General features: G+C 38.6%; 1 protein-coding gene across 2 annotated transcripts in view; it reads left to right on the top strand.

Annotated features, from left to right (window-relative positions):
* LOC124555390 (sodium-coupled neutral amino acid transporter 9-like) overlaps positions 1-10,339 on the top strand; it is a 354,431-nt gene extending 344,092 nt beyond the window's left edge. For both annotated transcript variants that reach the window (XM_047129284.1, XM_047129283.1), the window contains exon 12: positions 10,121-10,339. In XM_047129284.1, coding sequence (XP_046985240.1) covers positions 10,121-10,295 — 175 coding nt within the window. In that variant the 3' untranslated portion in view covers positions 10,296-10,339. The remainder of the gene's footprint in view (positions 1-10,120) is intronic.
* Positions 10,340-16,703: the final 6,364 nt, after the last annotated feature.

Here is a 16,703-nt window from a genome sequence, read left to right as displayed (position 1 = left end):
TTAATTTTTTAGCTCTTCCAGGAGCTCCTCAACAGAATAGAAGGAGTGAGCCATGAGGAAACTCTTCAGTTTAGACTTAAAAGAGTTTGAGCTACTGCTAAGATTTTTGAGTTCTTGTGGTAGCTTATTGAAAATGGATGCAGCAGAATACTGCACTCCTTTCTGCACAAGAGTCAAGGAAGTGCATTCTACATGCAGATTTGATTTCTGCCTAGTATTAACTGAGTGAAAGCTGCTAACTCTTGGGAATAGGCTAATATTGCTAACAACAAACAACATTAAAGAAAATATATACTGTGAGGGCAATGTCAGAATTCCCAGATTTTTGGATAGGGGTCAACAAGAGGTTCTCGAACTTACACCACACATAGCTCGAACAGCCTGTTTTTGAGCCAAAAATACCCTTTTTGAATCAGAAGAATTACCCCAAAAAATAATACCATACGACATAAGCGTATGAAAATATGCGAAGTAGACTACTTTTCGTGTTGAAGTGTCACTTATTTCAGATACTGTTCTAATGGTAAATAAAGCAGCATTTAGCTTCTGAACAAGATCCTGGACATGGGCTTTCCACAACAGCTTACCATCTATCCGAACGCCTAGGAACTTGAACTGTTCCGTCTTGCTTACAATATGCCTATTCTGTCTGATCAAAATATCGGTTCTTGTTGAATTGTGAGTTAGAAACTGTAAAAACTGAGTCTTACTGTGATTTAGCATCAAATTATTTTCCACAAGCCATGAACTTATTTCATGAACTACATTATTTGTTACTGTTTCAATATTACACACAAGAGCCTTCACTATCAAGCTGGTGTCATCAGCAAACAGAAATATTTTTGAATCACCTGTAATACTAGAAGGCATATCATTTATATAAATAAAAAACAGCAGTGGCCCCAGCACCGACCCTTGGGGAACGCCCCACTTAACAGTGCCCCATTGGGACTGAACATCACTACCACTCTCAATATTGTGGAGAATTACCCTCTGCTTTCTGTTCTTAAAGTAAGAGGCGAACCAATTGTAAGCTACTCCCCTTACTCCATAATGGTCCAACTTCTACAGTAATATTTTGTGGTCAACACAGTCAAAAGCCTTCGTTAAATCAAAGAAAACACCTAGCGTTCGCAACTTTTTATTTAATCCGTCCAAAACCTCACAGAGAAAAGAGAATATAGCATTTTCAGTTGTTAAACCATTTCTAATACTAAACTAAACATTTGACAGCAAATTATGTGAATTTAAATGCTCCAGTAACCTTGTATATACAACCTTCTTGATAACTTTAGCAAACACCGATGGCATAGAAATAGGTCTAAAATTGTCAACATTATCAATGTCTCCCTTTTTATAAAGTGGCTTCACTACCGAGTACTTTAATCGGTCAGGAAACCGACCACTCCTAAAGGAAAAGTTACAGATATGGCTGAGAAATGGGCTAACATACATAGAACAATACTTCAGTATTCTGCTAGATACCCCATCCTATCCATGAGAGTTCTTGGTCTTGATTGATTTAATTATTAACTCAATCTCCCTCTTGTCAGTATCATGGAGGAGCATTTCAGGTAACAGTCTCGGAACACTTTGTTCTAAGAGCGCTATATGATTCCCTGTCGGGACTAGGTTTCTATTTAGTTCACCTGCTATATTCAGAAAGTGATTATTAAATACTGTACATATATGCGACTTATCAGTAACATGGACATTCACACTACGCACTTATTTTATATCCTCGACCTGTCTCTGCAGACCAGCAACTTCCTTTACGACTGACTATATGGTTTTAATTTTATCCTGAGACTTAGCTATTCTATCTGCATACCACAAACTTTTTGCCTTCCTAATAACATTTTTAAGCACCTTACAGTACTGTTTGTAATGGGCTGCTGCATTTAGATTTTGACTGTTTCTAACGTTTTGATATAATTGCCACTTTGTTCTACAAGATATTCCTATCCCTCTAGTCAGCCACCCAGGCTGCCTGTTTGTGCTAGTACCCTGTTTTAAACGTTCTAGTAGAAAACAACTTCCAAAGAACATGAGAAAAGTCTTGAGAAAAGCATTATATTTATCATCTACTGTATCAGCGCTACAAACATCTTGCCACTCTTGTTCCTTTATAAGGTTTACAAAGGTCTCTACAGCAACTGGATCAGCTTTCCTGAACAGCTGATGACTATATTTAACACATGTTGCAGCACAAAAATCTTTTAAAGTTAAAATTTGTGCATCATGATCTGAAAGGTCATTCACCTTTTTGCTAACAGAATGCCCTTCTAGTAATGAGGAATGAACAAAAATGTTGTCTATGGTTGTTCTACTGTTCCCTTGCACTCTCGTTGGAAAGAATACGGTTTGCATAAGATTATATGAATTAAAGAGGTCTACCAGCATCCTCTTCCTTGCACAATCACTTATACAATTAATATTGAAGGCACCACATATAACTAACTTTTTGTATTTCCTATAAAGTGAACCAAGAACCTCCTCTAGCTTTAGCAAAAATGTTGTGAAATTGGAGTCTGGGGATCTATAAATAACAACAGTTAGAAGTTTAGCTCCGTTAAATTTAACCACACCTGCACAACAGTCAAACACCTTTTCAGTGCAGTACTTTGAAACATCAATTGCCTCAAATGCGATGCCGTTTTTCACATACATGGCTACTCCCCCACACCACAAAGAGCTCCTACCATCTTTCCTTCTCTTCCTTTTATACTATCAAATTCTAGTCTCCCATCACAATTAAATTTTTGTTTTCCTTGACAATGTGAATAATTTCTTTTGCCTCATCATACACTCTTTCAGTCTCTTTCTCATCTACAGAGATAGTGGGCATATAAACTTCTACTATTGTTGGGGAAGTTGACTTTTTGTTTATCTTGGCTATGATAATGCATTGACTGTGCTATTCACTGTAGCTTACTTAAACGTCTATTTTCTTATTCACTATTAGAATTATTCCTGCATTATGTCTATTTGATTTTGTATTTATTACCGTGTACTCATCTGACCAGAGGCCCTGTTTTCCTACCACTGAACTTCACTCATTCCCATTATTTCTAACTTCAACCAATCAGTTTTCCTTTTTAAATTCTCTAAGCTACCTACTCGATTAGAGGCTCTAACATTCCACACTCTGACCTGTAATGGTACTGCATTCATATTGATTGCTATGCTGGCGTCTGTGCTGTAGGATGGCCACTTCTGTCCCCAGAATGGCACATGTGGGATGCTATGGGAATGGAATCTTCAAGTATTGTGGCGAGCATAGAGTCAAGAGTGCTGGTTCAATTAAAGATTCTTGTTTTTCATACAGTAGATGGACAGCTGCAATCAGGTGCTGACCGTATCTGGTGGCATTGAGTGTGACCATGGAGCAGCAGAATACAGAGATGACATAATGACAGCTGGCGGCAGTGTGGCCTTTACAATGCAAGAAGAGTGGACAGCTCTGCAGTACAGCAGACTCAAGGTTGGGCTGGCCTATATTGTCCACAGCCCAGAGCAGCTGGCAGGGGCAAGCAGACATGCCAAGTGCCAGACAATGGCACCAAACGAGTGGCCTTGACTTAGCGAATCCTATTTGAAGCATGGAACCATCTGAGATAGCTGATTATATATGTGGCTCGTCTGCATGTTTTGTGACTGCCTGCTGTGGCCTGCCTGTGACAAAAAAGCTGCAACAATTCCTACACAGTTGGGAGAATTTGGTTTTCTAAATCCATTTCTGCTGCTGTTCCTGAGAACTACTAAAACAATATGGTACTACTATGCCTACTCTTTTCCTACCACACCTGCTGTGGATTCTCTCTCACACCACTCTTTAATCCTTACACACTGTCTTTCCTTCTTCCCTATCCAGTCTATCACACAATTTAGGGTGACTGAGTCACTCACAAAGTTCCATCACTTTGATCAAACCTGCATTCAGACTGCTGTATTAGAGATAATAGACTGGGAGTTTGAGTAGACAATGGCTCACTATTGATTTTGGATATAGATCATACAAGTAATGGCCAGGATTGAGAAAGTTCGCAAGAACTTAATTCCTATTATAATTACCCAGTGTTGGTGTCTGCTGTGATATTGCTGAATATGCTGAAAGAACATTACTGCCCTAGTGTGCCCATTCTGTGCTGATAATAGCTTCTCAAGGGAACTAACTGTGGTAGAATTGAGGGCATTATTGAGGTATGTTATGTTCTTTGCTGGAAGTGTTTCGAAAGGACTGTTGGGTAGTTACAGCAGAGGATACATAGGTTTTCTGTTGTCCTTGTTAGTCTTGATGGAAGCCAAAAAGTCAGCCCCAGAGTCTCATTTAGCAGTATCTCACTGTTCTGTAATTCTAACCATTCTGTTCCCCTGTAGCATCCTTATTCATAGCAGGTGGTAATAGCTATGACTGAGTCACAAACTGAGTACACCCAGTGGGATCTTACTTTCTAAAAATATGGGTGGGTTGTAAGGATGTCCCATGTACCCATGACAGTCTGGATCATTATGGAGAGAATGTTGCAACATGCTCCCTCTGGCATCAGTGCACCTTTTCTGCTGCCATCAGTGCATGAATTTTTCTATCCGGTATAACTAGAAAAATCTCCATACCTCTAATATGTACAGATTTGCCTAAAGTCACCCATTTCACTGAATATGGAAGTACCATATAGCATTCATAACTGCCATTAGTGTCTGCTACTCCAATCACCCATCTCTTATTTCTTTGCATGTGACCAGCTTGCTCAATTTGCCAGGCTTGAATATGTCCAACATGGACAACTGTTTTTGAGTAAGGAGTTGTAATTTCACATTCACTAGCAAGGACATCTTGACCAGACAATACAGTATTTAGGCAACTTGGCATTTCATTGTCCCATTCAATCCTGCTATTCTAGGGCATTCGTATTAACTTCTTCATTTGTCACCATACCGTCTCTAAGGTACTCACAAAATTTTCCTCCATTGTGTGTTTGACTCTCTCACATGGTGATGGCATCTTATATACATACACTACTTCATACAGTAATAGAATTGCACTCTCATGAAGCTTTGAAGTGAATGCTGCAACAACCTAATGTAATGGTGTATCTCAGGCATCATGATGCCTGTTGACATAGTGGCTCATCATCTTCCCTGTTATCTGCTGAAACCATTCCATTCTGCCACTTGCATGTGGGTATAATGTGCTAATTCTTAATGTATGAATTCACAACAAATGACAAAGCTGCTTCATCAGCTCTGGTGTCATATTATGGCCTTGGTCAATAATTGTCTCTGGAATACCAAACTCTAACAAGCAATTATTAACCACGGCTTATGCCATGGTTTTCACTTGTTCATTCAGAGTGGCTATCATTTCTATGTAGTGCAAAAGTGATGTATTATCATTAAGATGTAACGATTTCCTGTAGGTGTCTGCCAAAAAGGACATAAGATGTCCAAACCAATTATCTCAAATGGTTTACTGGCCTCCAGTAATCTCTGCTGTGAAATATGCTGATGACTTAATGTGGCTCATTGTGAGCATGGTACACAGTTCTTGACATACTGTTCTACAGCCTGCTTATGTATTCACTGCCAATATTATTTGGCTAAAATTTGTTCTGTTGTACTATGAGCTTCATGTCCTGCTAACATACAATCACACACCTGCTTTAATACTTGATTTCAGAATGTAGCTGGAACCAGAACATGTCTGAGATTCATACATAAATGACACTCGATTGTGTACAACGAATTGTGGTTGCACTTGCAGTCTTTGTCAGTTTCTTGCACAATCTGCCATTCTGCAGTGGTGGAATCTACTCATTATAAAGCACAAACTTTCTGACTAGCCCATCCGTATCTTCATTTCCATGACCTATCTCAAAATCAAATACATTGAGTTCTAGCCTCCAGCACATTAACCTACTCAATGAATCTTTTAATCGTAACAGCCAATTCAATTTTGCTTGAGTCATTATGACTTTAAATTTTCACCCATATAAAAAACACTGAAAATATGTTATGTTATATATGAGACTCAGCATATCTTTCTCTGTAGTATGGTAGTTGTTCTCTATTATAGGCAACACAAATTCCTTTTCATAATTTGGAAAAAATAATATCAGTCAAGTTGTTAACAGTTCTTTCAAATGTCTGAACACATATGTGTACTCCACTAATCAGTAAAACTTCACTCCTTTATTCAACAGATGAGTGAGTGGCCATGCTATTTCCATAAATTTTGGCACAAACTATCAATAACATTTGACCAAATTCAAAACAGTCTGTAACTCCTTCTCTGTGCAAGGTGCCAAAAAATCCTGTATGACTTTTATTATGCTGGAGTCCTTCCAAACTCCTTCACGACCAATTTTTCTATGTTGAGAATCAGGCATACCGTGCACCACCACTTAAACACTTCCATTACTCATAATAAATCCTCTTCCATATCCTTTGCAAAGTGAGTTATGTTTTCTAAATAAACCATACATTGCTAGGTTTAAGTCATCAAAAAACTCTTCCTAAAAGGCACTGAAATATAGATAGTGCATTTTATAATTCAAATGGCATTTATGATGCTAATGGTGTCCTGACAGGACCATAAATGCTGTCTTTGGCTGATCATCTGATGTTGCTTACAGCTAATCATAACCATTTCACAGATCCATATTAGAAAATATCTGCATTGCCCTAGATTATCTAAAGTTCCTTTTAGATTTGGGATTGGATAAACATTTGTAACTGTATAATTGTTAAGGTACTGATGATCACAACTAAAATGAGATGCCTTCATCCCACCTATTTATTTCTTTGGGTCAGTCACTACTGGCATTTCCCAGGAACTGGTACTTTCCCCAATAATACTGTCTCATAACTATTGGTTAATAAATTCTTCCATAGCCACTTTTAGATTTGTGGGATATGGTACAGTTTATGATACACTAGCAGTTCACTTCCAGTTGGTATCCTATGCTTTATCTGCGGAGTCACTGGGAAAGACCCACAAGGATTGAACAGATTTTCATATTCCAACAATAACTGTTCCGTAGCTATCTTCTCTGCTCCCTCCATGTGCACAACGTTCTCCCTTAATGCAACTATACTGGTGGCTTGCTTAAGCTGTCTGAATTTGCTCTATTTAAATTTTCTTCCTGCAAAATTTCCAAACTGGTGACTGTCAACCCTTTGGAAACATCCATGTTTACAGGCATATATTTATCTATCCTGACAGGCACCACTGGCTCTCTGTCTAACTTCTGCAAGTATACGACATTCCATATTTCCTTTATTGGCTCTGTTAGAGACAATACATTTACAGGCTAATTAGTTCCCATACCCACCCTCATTAGTTTTCCCATATCTTATAGTACATTATCACACAAATCAATCCTTAGTGGCCACACATGCACTCTAAGTATTCATATTGCTCAAGGGATCAACATTACAGCAGTGAGGCACTATCGGCAGTTTCCCACCAGATGGAATGATGTCCAGTCAGGTTCTATTGTGCACAAAGCGAGTTCAATTTCAGCATGATAATTAATCAAGAAAACAAACCTTAAGCTTGGACAATAACTCTCACCTTTATGAGGCAAAACTTCCATACAAACCTGAATATTTTTTGCTCCAACCCAAAAACTCAATATCACTGAATCCAACAAATGCATGACATTCCATCTCACTCCGTGTACCCTATGCTGTTATGGGCCCCACCTGCTTTTCCCAATGATGTACAGCCTCCCATGGACAACTGCAAATAATTTTCAAAAAAAGAAAAAAAAGGTACAATTTCTTCCATCCACTAAGTCATCTAAGCAAAAGTCTACCACTGTTCAACCACAGTGGTAAAATTCCTTTTCTATCCCAAACTTGGGTCATAACATACAGTATATATCTTCCAGAGCAGTAGTCTGATCATATTTTCTGTTATACATGATACAAGTTTTAGTGCCTTTCAGTCAAACACAGTTGGGCCGTATGTAGAAGGTGTTCCTCCAACCAACATCACAGCTTAGCTGCTGTTAACAAGTTGTCTTATGGATGCTCATACATCCTCTTCTGCCTTACCAGAAAAAAGAGAAACCAAAGTAGTGGTACCAGAGTCTAGAATGGATTCCAAATTATTTGACATGGACTGATAATCTAACTGCTTTTGCAGCTTTGTATTGTCTGCCTACATTTGTACCATTGGGTTCATGAACCTTTGACCTACATCTGTAATATTTATCTTCTCTACACCAAGTTTATCCATTGCAAATCTTGTGTTCACAATAAGAGGAAAAATACAACAGGAGAGGACCCAGGACCAATACTCCAATCATACTTACTTCTACTGAACACACCTACTTACTATAGCTGAGTGCTACCATGGCATTCCTGGCATTCCCTATATTCCTTGGCATAATGTCCAGACATCCTATACTAGTGATTATACACTGTGTGTCCAGCTCTACATGGAAAACAGTTCATTTCACTCACTACATTGAAGTGGTGCTGCAGATTGTCACTTCATGGCAGTTGTAGACACTGGTAGCTCTGAAACTGCATGCAATGATGTAGCATTTGTGTTGACTGCTACCCTTACACCATTACTGCAGGGTGGTCCCTTCTGCCCCATAATGGTTTGTGTGGAAGGCTGTGAGAATCTTCCAGTACAGCAGTGAGAACCGATTCAAGAACACTGGCTCAATAAAACATTCTTTATTGTTTGTTATTTCTCATACAGTAGGCCAATGGCTGCACTCAGGAACTAACCATGGCTGGTGGCAGCTAGAGATGTTACTGATGCAGCAGAATGCTTAGATGGTGTAAGATCTGTTGGTGGAAAGGTAGCCTCACTGATGCTCAATGAGTAATCAGCTCTGCAGTACAGCAATCTTGCAGTTGGTCTGATGTACACTACCCATGGCCTGAGGCAGATGGCAGACATGAGCAGACACCCATAGCTGAATCCAGGACTCTCAAAGACTGGACAGAGTGTCAGAAAATGGCATCGGCATCCAATGGATCCAATTTGGAGCCCAGAACAAATCGGGGCTAGCCAACTGCTCATAGACCACCAGTTTCTCCTAGTAGATGGTACTGCTCAGTGAACCAGTAGCTGCTCAGTTGCAACTCCAGCTGATAATTGCTGTGGAGATGCTTGGTGCAAATAGAAATGCTGTTATGAGCTGAGATTGGTGTATTTATATTCAAGGATGTTTTGTGACAGAGTTCTTTTCCCATCACACAAATGGCTAAGAAACATTGTTTGATGCTACATCATGTAGCAATCTGGCCTGCTGCTACAGTAGACCACTGTATTGCCAACATTATTGCAGTGTTCAATTGCAAAATTACACGTGTGGCTGTCCTGAATCTTCCATGGCTTACTGCTGTAGCCTATCTGAGACCAATGCTGCAACAGGCCAGTGCAATGCCAGTTTTGGTTTTCCTTTTGAGAAGCCCCTACCTGCAAGATCTGAATGGGGCCTATTTTAAATCCAGAGTTTGTTGACTGCTACCCTTACACCATTACTGCAGGGTGGTCCCTTCTGCCCCATAATGGTTTGTATGGAAGGCTGTGAGAATCTTTCAGTACGCCAGTGAGAACCGAGTGAAGAACGCTGGCTCAATAAAACATTCTTTATTATTTGTTATTTCTCATAAAATAGGTCAATGTCAATCCTCTTCACAGGTACCCTTTCATTGTGGTTGCACCTGTTGTAAGCAGAACTGTATCATTGAGGCACACAAGTCACCCCACGTTGGCGTGGTCCATAGCTCATGGGAGGAATCAAAACCTTCTATCTCATAATAGTAATGCACATTTGCAGTGGATCACATGTAAAGAACTTGATGACAGTAAGATTCTCAGTCACACAATGTTGAACTCAGTGTTGTGTTAAGAATATCTGGACAGAATGGTGATAAGGCAAACTAATGAAGCATTAAGCTGTTTTAACTATTATTACTCACCAAGGAAACTTTCATGCATTACCTTCCATGTCAGTGGTATATGGTACATGTCCATTGTTACTCACTCTATTGTCACATAATTTAAAGGATAAGTGTTGTGCTACACCCTTCTCTACTATGCAGCATACTTTCATTTGACTTTATGTACAAATGTTTATTTCTATTTCAGGTTCACAGGTGCTCTCAGTGGTCTTATATACATCTTTACTTTACCTAGCCTGTTACATCTTGCATGCCTTAGGAAACATGGAAAACTCACACTTGCTTCCACAATATTCCATCTGTTGATTCCAGTTATTGGGGGAGTAAACCTTTTGTCTCAGTTTTTTGTATCTGATCATTAAACAAGTGTCAGTCAGCTATGAATGAATAAATTAATTTTCTCACAGTGTTTTTGGTCAAGATGTGCAACCTAAGGTTGTAATTTTGCAACTGTGTGTGTGTGTGTGTGTGTGTGTACTTTAGTTGTATCTGTGACAGAAAATACTTTAGGTATTTCTGTGGCAGAGAAGTTTTTTTACCAAATCAGTAATTATCAAAACATTACCTCATACAAGGCAAGATTTTCTTTTACTTTCATAATGGAGGATTAGTCAAAATTGTTAAAGCAAAAGTGTAAGCAAAAACATTTCATCCTTCAATACTGTACTTATATTTCTGTTTCCATTAAGTAATATATATTTAATAAATTTTTAGAAAACTGTGTAAACTGAGTAACAATGTGTCAAATGTGGTTCATCTCATTATAAAGCTGAAAATATTTTGTATGTTACGATCAAGGTTAGTGTCCTCTCCTTACAAACCAGGTATCTTTTTACCACAATGTTTTAATCTACTGTAATTGTTATGAATAAAATAAGAGCATAAAATACTAGTGTGTTGAACATGTAACAGTATGCTGCTCTGAGCTGTAACTCACCACCCAAAATAAATGTACAAAGGAATGACTAAGTGCATTTAAACATTCAGAACAATGTAATACTAATAATAACAGTTACTATAATTATTATTATATTTATTACACCATTGTAGAAATAAACAATGTCTAATGCACTGTACAACAATGATTCTGACAAATATGCAACTACAGTGTGTCAACTATTGATCTTACAAATCTATACTAAAATGATGAAATCTGTCAATGCTATGCAATGAGTGAGAAATTAACAAATCATTTGATTCTTGTTAAAAAGGAAGATTTTGCACAACTAGACGAGTTTATTAAATAATTTATATCTTTTGATTGACTTTGAAACTCTGTTGAATTTTGTGTGTGTGTGTGTGGGGGGGGGGGGGGGGGGGGGAAAGAAACAGAGAGAGAAAGAGAAGGAGAGAGCACATCCATCTGTGTGATGTATGATAGAAATGTCTATTTAGTCTTAATTTCATGTTTGCCAACTTCGTCTTCGTATAAATTGAGTCATAGCCAATTTACTAACTTTCTTCTGCAGTCACAACAAGTGGAGAAAGTAACTACCTTTGCCATAAAAAATAATCGCATATGATATAATGCTTCAGAGAAATGCAAAAATAAGTTTTTGTGAGATAAACTTCAGTAGACAATGAATAGTATCTTAGCAAATAAACTACTCTGAACAAATTATGACTAAGTTTTATATGTTTTCATCCCCCTAACAATAGGTTGTTAGGGGGATGGGCAGGCTGGATCCAGAGGTATGGAGTATTTTTAATAGTTTGGAAAATGAATGATGACTTTTACATACCCATAAAAAAGTTCCAATTGAACCTTGTCGAAAACCTGCATAATACTGACTTTTAAATGGTTTTTCTTGAAAGAACACTTGAATATCCTATACTTTTTTCCCTTTCCCTGAGAGTTAGGGCACCTCCCACCCTCCCTTGCTCCTGGGTATGGGCATTGTTGTATGTCTTTCTGATATTCTAATGAAGCACAGAGTTGTGAGTATCTGTCATCCACCAAATGGAGAGGTGGGTAATTTCCTCAACGGCTTCAGTAGCATAGTTGATCAAGCTGGACCCAATGATCTCACACAAATGAGCAACTCAAAAATTGATGCAAATTTCTGTAATTTGGTAATTTAAAACTATTAAGTTAGATTGGACTCGTACAATCCTACAAACGTGGTGACTTCAGACACTGCAATAACAGAGTCACCCTCCAACAGACTACTCTCTATAGTAATCATCAGAAACAATTAAGGTAAAACTCAGTTTAGTAAACTGGAATGTTACTACCCTCCTCATTATTGCCAGCAAATAAACTACATATGTTGGTACTGCATAAATTGTACATGTAATTAAGCAGAAATGAGGAATAACTGCTACAAACATCATCTCATTTAAAAATGCACTATCTAGGGGAAAATGGGCAGTGTCTATCAATTAAAAGCAGTAAATAATAAAGAGCACAAATTCAGCTCTATTCTGTTACGGCATTTTGACCCCTGTCACTCAATTTAAAAAAAAATTAATACAGTATGTTTCTCCATATCAGTAGGAAAAGATAGAATAAAAGAAGCATTTATGTCTCCAACTGCATCCTGTTGTTGTTGTTGTTGTGGTCTTCAGTCCTGAGACTTGGTTTGATGCAGCTCTCCATGCTACTCTATCCTGTGCAACCTTCATCATCTCCCAGTACCTACTGCAACCTACATCCTTCTGAATCTGCTTGGTGTATTCATCTTTTGGTCTGCCTCTACAATTTTTACCCTCCACGCTGCCCTCCAATACTAAATTGGTGATCCCTTGGTGCCTCAGAACATGTCCTACCAACCGATCCCTTCTTCTAGTCAAGTTGTGCACCAAACTTCTCTTCTCCACAAACCTATTCAACACCTCCTCATTAGTTACGTGATCTACCCATCGAATCTTCAGCATTCTTCTGTAGCACCACATTTCAAAAGCTTCTATTCTCTTCTTGTCCAAACGATTTATCGTCCATGTTTCACTTCCATACATGGCTACACTCCATACAAATACTTTCAGAAATGACTTCCTGGCACTTAAATCTATACTCAATGTTAACAAATTTCTCTTCTTCAGAAACGCTTTCCTTGACATTGAGAGTCTACATTTTATATCCACTCTACTTTGACCATCATCAGTCATTTTGCTTCCCAAATAGCTAAACTCCTTTACTACTTTAAGTGTCTCATTTCATAATCTAATTCCCTCAGCATCACCCGACTTGATTCGACTACATTCCATTACCTCGTTTTGCTTTTGTTGATGTTCATCTTATATCCTCCTTTCGAGACACTATCCATTCTATTCAACTGCTCTTCCAAGTCCTTTGCTGTCTCTGACAGAATTACCATGTCATCGGCGAACCTCAAAGTTTTTATTACTTCTCCATGGATTTTAATACCTACTCCGAATTTTTCTTTTGTTTCCCTTACTGCTTGCTCAATATACAAATTGAATAACATTGGGGAGAGGCTACAACCCTGTCTCACTCCCTTCCCAACCACTGCTTCCCTTTCATTCCCCTCAACTCTTATAACTGCCATTTGGTTTCTATACAAATCGTAAATAGCCTTTCGCTCCCTATATTTTAGCCCTGCCACCTTCAGAATTTGAAAGAGAGTACTCCAGTCAACATTGTCAAAAGCTTTCTCTAAGTTTACAAATGCTAGAAACGTAGGTTTGCCTTTCCTTAATCTAGTTTCTAAGATAAGTCATTGGGTCAGTATTGCCTCACGTGTTCCAACATTTCTACGGAATCCAAACTGATCTTCCCCTAGGTCGGCTTCTACTAGTTTTTCCATTCGTATGTAAAGAATTCGAGTTAGTATTTTGCAGCCGTGACTTATGAAACTGATAGTTTGGTAATTTTCACATCTGTCAACACCTGCTTTCTTTGGAATTGGAATTATTATATTCTTCTTGAAGTCTGAGGGTATTTCGCCTGTCTCATACATCGTGCTCACCAGATGGTAGAGTTTTGTCAGGACTGGCTCTCCCAAGGCCGTCAGTAGTTCTAATGGAATGTTGTCTACTCCCGGGGCCTTGTTTCGACTCAGGTCTTTCAGTGCTCCGTCAAACTCTTCACGCAGTATCATATCTCCCATTTCATCTTCATCTACATCCTCTTCCATTTCCATAATATTGTCCTCAAGTACATCGCCCTTGTATAGACCCTCTATATACTCCTTCCACCTTTCTGCTTCCCCTTCTTTGCTTAGAACTGGGTTTCCATCTGAGCTCTTAATATTCATACAAGTGGTTCTCTTTTCTCCAAAGGTCTCTTTAATTTTCCTGTGGGCAATATCTATCTTACCCATAGTGAGATAAGCCTCTACATCCTTACATTAGTCCTCTAGCCATCCCTGCTTAGCCATTTTGCACTTCCTGTTGATCTCATTTTTGAGATGTTTGTATTCCTTTTTGCCTGCTTCATTTACTGCATTTTTATATTTTCTCCTTTCATCAATTAAATTCAATATTTCTTCTGTTACCCAAGGATTTCTACTAGCCCTCGTCTTTTTACCTACTTGATCGTCAGCTGCCTTCACTACTTCATCCCTCAAAGCTACCCATTCTTCTTCTACTGTATTTTTTTCCCCTCATTCCTGCCATTTGTTCCCTTACGCTCTCCCTGAAACTCTGTAAACCTCTGGTTTAGTCAGTTTATCCAGGTCCCATCTCCTTAAATTCCCACCTTTTTGCAGTTTCTTCAGTTTTAATCTACAGTTCATAACCAATAGATTGTGGTCAGAGTCCACATCTGCCCCTGGAAATGTCTTACAATTTAAAACCTGGTTCCTAAATCTCTGTCTTACCAGTATATAATCTATCTGAAATCTGTCCGTATCTCCAGGCTTCTTCCATGTATACAACCTTCTTTTATGATTCTTGAACCAAGTGTTAGCTATGATTAAGTTGTGCTCTGTGCAAAATTCTACCAGGCGGCTTCCTCTTTCATTTCTTAGCCCCAATCCATATTCGCCTACTATGTTTCCTTCTCTCCCTTTTCCTACTACCAAATTCCAGTCACCCATGACTATTAAATTTTCATCTCCCTTCACTATCTGAATAATTTCTTTTATTTCGTCATACATTTCTTCAATTTCTTCGTCATCTGCAGAGCTAGTTGGCATATAAACTTGTACTACTGTAGTAGGCGTGGGCTTTGTGTCTATCTTGACCACAATAATGCATTCACTATGCTGTTTGTAGTAGCTTACCCGCATTCCTATTCTTTTATTCATTATTAAACCTACTCCTGCATTACCCCTATTTGACTTTGTATTTATAACCCTGTATTCGCCTGACCAAAAGTCTTGTTGCTCCTGCCACCGAACGTCACTAATTCCCACTATATCTAACTTTAACCTATCCATTTCCCTTTTTAAATTTTCTAACCTACCTGCCTGATTAAGGGATCTGACATTCCACGCTCCGATCCGTAGAACGCCACTTTTCTTTCTCCTGATAACGACATCCTCTTGAGTAGTCCCCGCCCAGAGATCCGAATGGGGGACTATTCTACCTCCGGAATATTTTACCCAAGAGGACGCCATCATCATTAACCATACAGTAGAGCTGCATGCCCTCGGGAAAAATTATGGCTGTAGTTTCCCCTTGCTTTCAACCATTCGCAGTACCAGCACAGCAAGGCTGTTTTGGTTAGTGTTGCAAGGCCAGATCAGTCAACCATCCAGACTGTTGCCCCTGCAACAACTGAAAAGGCTGCTGCCCCTCTTCAGGAACCACATGTTTGTCTGGCCTCTCAACAGACACCCCTCCACTGTGGTTGTACCTACGGTACGGCTATCTGTATCGCTGAGGCACGCAAGCCTCCCCACCAACGGCAAGGTCCATGGTTCTATAAAGACAAAATTTGGGAGAATTATACATTTGGCCATACAAGAAATTTCTGTTTGATTTAGTGATTTCCTTCATTTGGGATTGTTTCTGGAACTACCAAAAATAAATTAATCAAGAATTAAGAAAACATGAATCAAAAAATACTCCAAAGAAGAAAATATGAGTTTGGTTTGACAAGCAAACTGAAGACTATAAGTTATTGTATAATATTCTTAAATGCAGGAGAATGAAAGTTACACAATGAATTGAAAAGTAATACAGATCTACACTTTATATATTATGTCATACAGCATAAAACTAGATTCAGAAGCATGGAAAAGGTGCAAAACAAATGACACACAAAAGAATTCATTTGGAACCATTCAAATACAATGATGAGAGACATTTGAAGAGATGTAAGAACTTTATGAACTGGTGTAGCATACAGGTGGGATAATATAGTTGGATATGGAAACAAGAAATGGACTGAATGTTGTTCAAGCATTTGGAGAGAATAATAAAACTTGGAATGAGTAAAATTCTATGCTACATCACTCCATACATAGATTAGCCAAAATATTATGACCATTGGCCACTGTGGGATTTAGAGCTACCTGATGGTATTGCAGACACAAGAAATGGCAATGAAAGTATATTAGTAGAGCAGAGATTAATAGAGAATCATTATAATGATGATACATCCTGCAAATGGGGAAATCTGCTAACATAATACATGGCAGATTGTTATGGTCCAGCACCAGAACACAAGCATACTGGAATGGCAAAACTTGTTGCATGTTCACATGCTACTGCCATCAGCATATCAAAAGTGGTTGAAGAATGGTGAAACCATGAGTAAATGACAAGCTGTAGGACATCCAGACTTCATTACAAAACATTGAGGTCAGAGGCTTGCCTGGTTGATAAATAAGGGTAGACAATGATACATGGCTGATCCCATA

This window comes from Schistocerca americana, chromosome X (genome assembly GCF_021461395.2).
Source record: "Schistocerca americana isolate TAMUIC-IGC-003095 chromosome X, iqSchAmer2.1, whole genome shotgun sequence".
NCBI lineage: Eukaryota > Metazoa > Arthropoda > Insecta > Orthoptera > Acrididae > Schistocerca > Schistocerca americana.
The sequence above is the reverse complement of the archived record's forward strand: the minus strand, read 5'-3'. Positions and strand labels throughout refer to the sequence as shown.